Source organism: Galeopterus variegatus, unplaced genomic scaffold, assembly GCF_000696425.1.
Source record: "Galeopterus variegatus unplaced genomic scaffold, G_variegatus-3.0.2 Scaffold1889, whole genome shotgun sequence".
Lineage (NCBI taxonomy): Eukaryota > Metazoa > Chordata > Mammalia > Dermoptera > Cynocephalidae > Galeopterus > Galeopterus variegatus.
The window spans coordinates 365,532-370,434 of NW_007728000.1; the positions used below are offsets into that span (position 1 = coordinate 365,532).

The 4,903-nt window shown below is 37.4% G+C and overlaps 1 protein-coding gene across 5 annotated transcripts in view; it reads left to right on the top strand.

Annotated features, from left to right (window-relative positions):
• Window positions 1-1,264, top strand: part of SAP130 (Sin3A-associated protein, 130kDa) — a 77,321-nt gene extending 76,057 nt beyond the window's left edge. For all 5 annotated transcript variants that reach the window (XM_008579459.1, XM_008579457.1, XM_008579461.1 and 2 more), the window contains one exon: window positions 332-1,264. In XM_008579459.1, the coding sequence (XP_008577681.1) occupies window positions 332-490 (159 nt within the window). In that variant the 3' untranslated portion in view covers window positions 491-1,264. The remainder of the gene's footprint in view (window positions 1-331) is intronic.
• The last annotated feature ends 3,639 nt before the right edge of the window (window positions 1,265-4,903 follow it).

Here is a 4,903-nt window from a genome sequence, read left to right on the forward strand (position 1 = left end):
TTTTTTTTTTTTTTTTTTTTTTTTTTTTTTTTCTTTTTGGTGGCTGGTCAGTATGGGGATCCGAACCTTGACCTTGGTGAACCCTGTATTTTCTGATGATCCACTTTATGAAGTTGTTTACTATAAAGTCCTACCTCTCCCATTTCCCTCCTTCAACCCACTAACATGTTTAGTAAAAACATATCATATGCTTCAGCCTGCATTACTGAGAAACACTAAGACATTTTCTGTATGCAAAAGCCTCAAAATGTCCTCTGCCCAAAGGTGAGCCGTTCTTTTAAAGCTGTATCCTCATGACCACTGATTGATGATGTGCTGTCTTCTCTTTCAGGGAAATATGCAGAGGTGTAAACTTGTGATGGATCAAATCAGTGAGGCCAGAGACTCCATGCTTAAGGTTTTAGATCATAAAGATCGTGTCCTGAAGCTTCTAAACAAGAATGGGACTGTCAAGAAAGTGTCAAAATTGAAGCGAAAGGAAAAAGTCTAGATCCAGAAGAATCAGGAGTTTGGAAACAGAATTTATGAAGAATAATGGTGGGGGTGGGGGGAGGGTTTTGGTTATTTTCAAAGTGGAACATTGAAATAAAGGAAGTGTTCCTTAATTCATACATGAAACCAGAGGGACCCATGGCATCAGTGGCATGAAAGGATCAGGAGCTGCCCTGACACAGTGAACCCCATTCTTTCAGGCATATCCCTGTTAAACGTGCTCTGTGTTATAAGTGATTGCTGATGCATCAGTGTCCACCAGTAGGAAGCAATGACACAGATGGCTGACTGGTGTTTATCAGCCTTCCGGTATTTATCTGGTGAATTCCTGCAGGACCCATACTGAGCCTGGACTGAAAGTATCTACACGGACCATCTGTTTTCTCTGCACTGAAAATAAACTTCTTCCTCTCATCCCAGTCGGTTCTTCTTCTGTCTGACCTTCAAGTGCCCGAGTTGGCCTTTTATAGTAGTGCCACGGCACCAAGGGAGCTGCCACATCTCACACTCTAAAGGGTTTGAACTATCAGTTCTTGTCATTTTTTTAAAGAACCATTTCCAAGTGAAATTGTTATGTTGTCTGTCCTGCATGTGTCAGAGTTGGGTTTTTGTGAAGACTCAGAGCAGGCAACACCTTAAGTTGCTCTGAGATCCTCGTTCTGAAGTACGTTCTGGGTTATCTGTACTTCTGTAGCTTGTGTGATGCTGTTAATTGTATGTACCACACATCTCCAAACGTTAATAAAGGACTCAAAGAGGTTTTTGTACATGAGCAGTTTGCTTCTCTTTCTAAAGTGAATCAGTACTGTACTGAATAACATTGAAGTGTTTACCCTGCTATAATTTCTTACACATTGTTGTGTCTCCTCTGTTAAAGTTTTGTTATTCTGCATAGAATTCCACTTATCCCAATAATTTGAAGATGTTAAAGTGGTGAAGTCTGTTAACTGTTCGTTATCTTAAATATAAGCCTTTATTGTGGCCCAGTGCAGGTGAAAATTGGTCAAATTGAAGTACTTATTTACAGTACCAGAGGTGGAACTTTCAGGTGAGTGGATTCGCTTCACAAGGTTGTTCTTGCTTCCTCTGAACTAACCTGAGTGGTAAAGTAGCCTGAGTTTGCTTCCTTTGGTCACAAGACCAGGCATCTCTCTCCCTTCCATCTGGCCTCCCGGTAACAGGCCAGGAAAGATTGTCTCAGAGGTGCTGCTTCTGGGGATAAGACCTGACCACCCTCCTTCCTTAGGACATTTGTTTTTAGTTACCACCTTGGGGCTAGAGCTCTTCCCTATTCAGATTTGAGACAGGGAGTGTAAGCCATTTCTGCCTGGGCCTTTAGGACCAACTCTCTGACACACTTGAGACGTCTTCTTCTATTAGAATGGTAAGCTTTCATCTGCTGTGGGATTGCGGTAGAAAGAAGCAAAGCAGACTTTATAGGCTTCCTGCAGTTAGGCCATGTAGGCCTGTATAGCGTGGGCTAAGGAAGTCCTTGAAGCAATTGAGGCTGCTTCACAGGAGTGTTTCATTGGGATATACAGGAGCCAACTTTCAAGGATATTACCAGTTGTTTACTAGGCACCAGTAGTGTGACTGCTAGAATAGTATGACGGCTAGAATAGTGTTCCTTTGCCTGAGTTTCTCATCTGTGCACATACTGCCCAACTGATCACATGTGGACTGCTGGCTAGTGTAGGACAGGATTCAGGTATTTGGGATCCCGTGTTACAGATGAGTTCTCCAAAAGTATTGTTACCATTTAAACAAAACCTAGATAATCCTTTTCAAAGGAATCTTGTCAGTAAAAGCCTTGACATCAGTGCAAGTTAAACAATAGTGTTTTCACTATTTCTGTGCCTTTAAAGTATACAATTTGATGAGCTTTGACATTTGTACACCACACCACAATCAAGATAGTGAACATATCTATCAGCCTCAAGAGTTTCCTTGTGCCTCTTTGTGATTTCTTGCCTTCTGCCCTTACCTGCTTCCCCATTCCCAGGCAAAGATTAATCTGCATTCTGTCACTAAGTAAATTTGCATTTTCTAGGATTTTAAATTAATGAAATCATACATATATACTTTTCGGGAGGAGAGAGTCTGGCTTCTGTTACTCAGCATAGTGGAAATTTATGCTGAGATTTATTCATGTTGCTTGTTTCAGTAGTTCAATACTTTTTATTGCTGAGTATTATATGAATATTTGACAAGTTATTCACCTGGAGAAAGACTTTTGGGTTATTAGCAGGTTTTGAATATTACAGATAAAACTTTTGTACATATGTGTTCTTTGTATGGACATATGCTTGTATATAACTTTTTAATAGATGACTTTTATTTTACATTGTGCTTAGCAGGGATTTATAACTCTGAGAATAGTGCCAAGAATTCCAGACAGCAAGTGACTCTTACTCCAGAAAAAATCATTCACCTACTTAAAGGTTATAAAAAATTAGAAATGAATTTGGGATAACACTTGGATTTGGCTTCTGTTCTTTATAGTGGAAGATCAAACACATAAATCTGGAAAAAAGTTTTAACCCATCTGCCTGGTCTAGAAAATCTTTCATACTGTATTTTTAAACCTGAATATTTCAAAACACCATTAAACAAGAAAATGCCTTAGAATATTTTCATTTCCAGTGACTTTATCATAGTAATAATCTCAAGTTGCACANTTTATTTTACATTGTGCTTAGCAGGGATTTATAACTCTGAGAATAGTGCCAAGAATTCCAGACAGCAAGTGACTCTTACTCCAGAAAAAATCATTCACCTACTTAAAGGTTATAAAAAATTAGAAATGAATTTGGGATAACACTTGGATTTGGCTTCTGTTCTTTATAGTGGAAGATCAAACACATAAATCTGGAAAAAAGTTTTAACCCATCTGCCTGGTCTAGAAAATCTTTCATACTGTATTTTTAAACCTGAATATTTCAAAACACCATTAAACAAGAAAATGCCTTAGAATATTTTCATTTCCAGTGACTTTATCATAGTAATAATCTCAAGTTGCACAATTTCAGGGTTGAAAAATTATTTAGAGGTTGTACAGTCTAGCCCTAGATGATTAGAAGTAATATATGCAACCTGTGATAAAAAGGATGCCTTAAAAAGGATGAGTATTTTTCTTCCTTTTTTATTATAAAATGCCCTACAGATCCAGAAAACTACTACATGAAGCAACTGTATAGCTTCATAAATTCTTAAAAGAACAACTTTGAAATCACCACCCAGGGTAAGAACCTTCCCAGTCACCTCAAAAGCTCCATACCTGCTGCAACCCAGTCACAACCCTGTTTCCCCCCACAATAATCGTTAGCTTAACTTTTTCTTTCAAGTAATCATTTTTATTACTAATTAACAAAGTCATACAGTATACTTTTGAGGGGGAGAGAGTCTGGCTTCTGTTACTCAGCATAGTGGAAATTTAAAATTTTAAAACAAAATAAAATGCCCAGAAACTTAAATGTGCAGTTTTATGAGTTTTGACAAATAAACCAGGGTACTTAAAATTCATGGAAAGATTCGTATTATCTTTCAATCTACTTTTCCACAAACTTTTTGAAGTGCCATAGCCAACACCCAAATAAAGATACGTGACATTTATGTAACTCCAGAAAGAGTACCTCTCTGTAGTTAATACACCTCTGCCCTGCCTCACACCAACCCCAAAAGGTAAACACTGGTCTACCATGTGATAACATAGATTAGTTTTGTCTATTTCTTTAACTTCATATAAATAGATTTATACAGTACATATTTATTTGTGTCTGGCTTTTTTAAATCAATTTTTTTTACTAATTTGAGGTTCATCCATTTGTTATATGTATCAGTAAGTTGTTTCTTTTTATTGATGAGTGGTTTTGTATGAAAAAGCAGCAGTTTATATCCCTATTAAAGCACATCTTCGTCACTTTCAGTTTTTGGCTGTTATGAATAAAGCTACTGTAAACATTTGTGTACAGGTTTTTGTGTGGAATTAACTTTGCAGATCAGTTGGGTAAAAATGTAGCAGTGTGATTGCTGGATTGTAAGGTAAAACTATGTTTAGTTTTGTAAGAAACTGCCAAACTGTCTTCAATTGTGGCTGTACCATTTTACATTTCCCACCAGCAATGAACGAGAGTTCCTGTTGCTCCACATCTCTGCCAACATTTGATTTGGTGTTAGTGTTTTTGGATTTTTGCTGTTCTAATTAGATATGTGGTGGCATATCATTGTTTTCATTTGCAATTTCCTAATGACATCATGTTGAACATCATTTCATATGCTCACTTGCCACCTTTAGTGACCTCACATCTTCAGTGACCTGCTCAGGTCCTTGCCCATATTTTAATTAAGTTATTTCTTATTGAGTTTTAAGAGCTCTTTATATATTTTGAATACAAGTCTTTTATCAGGTAGC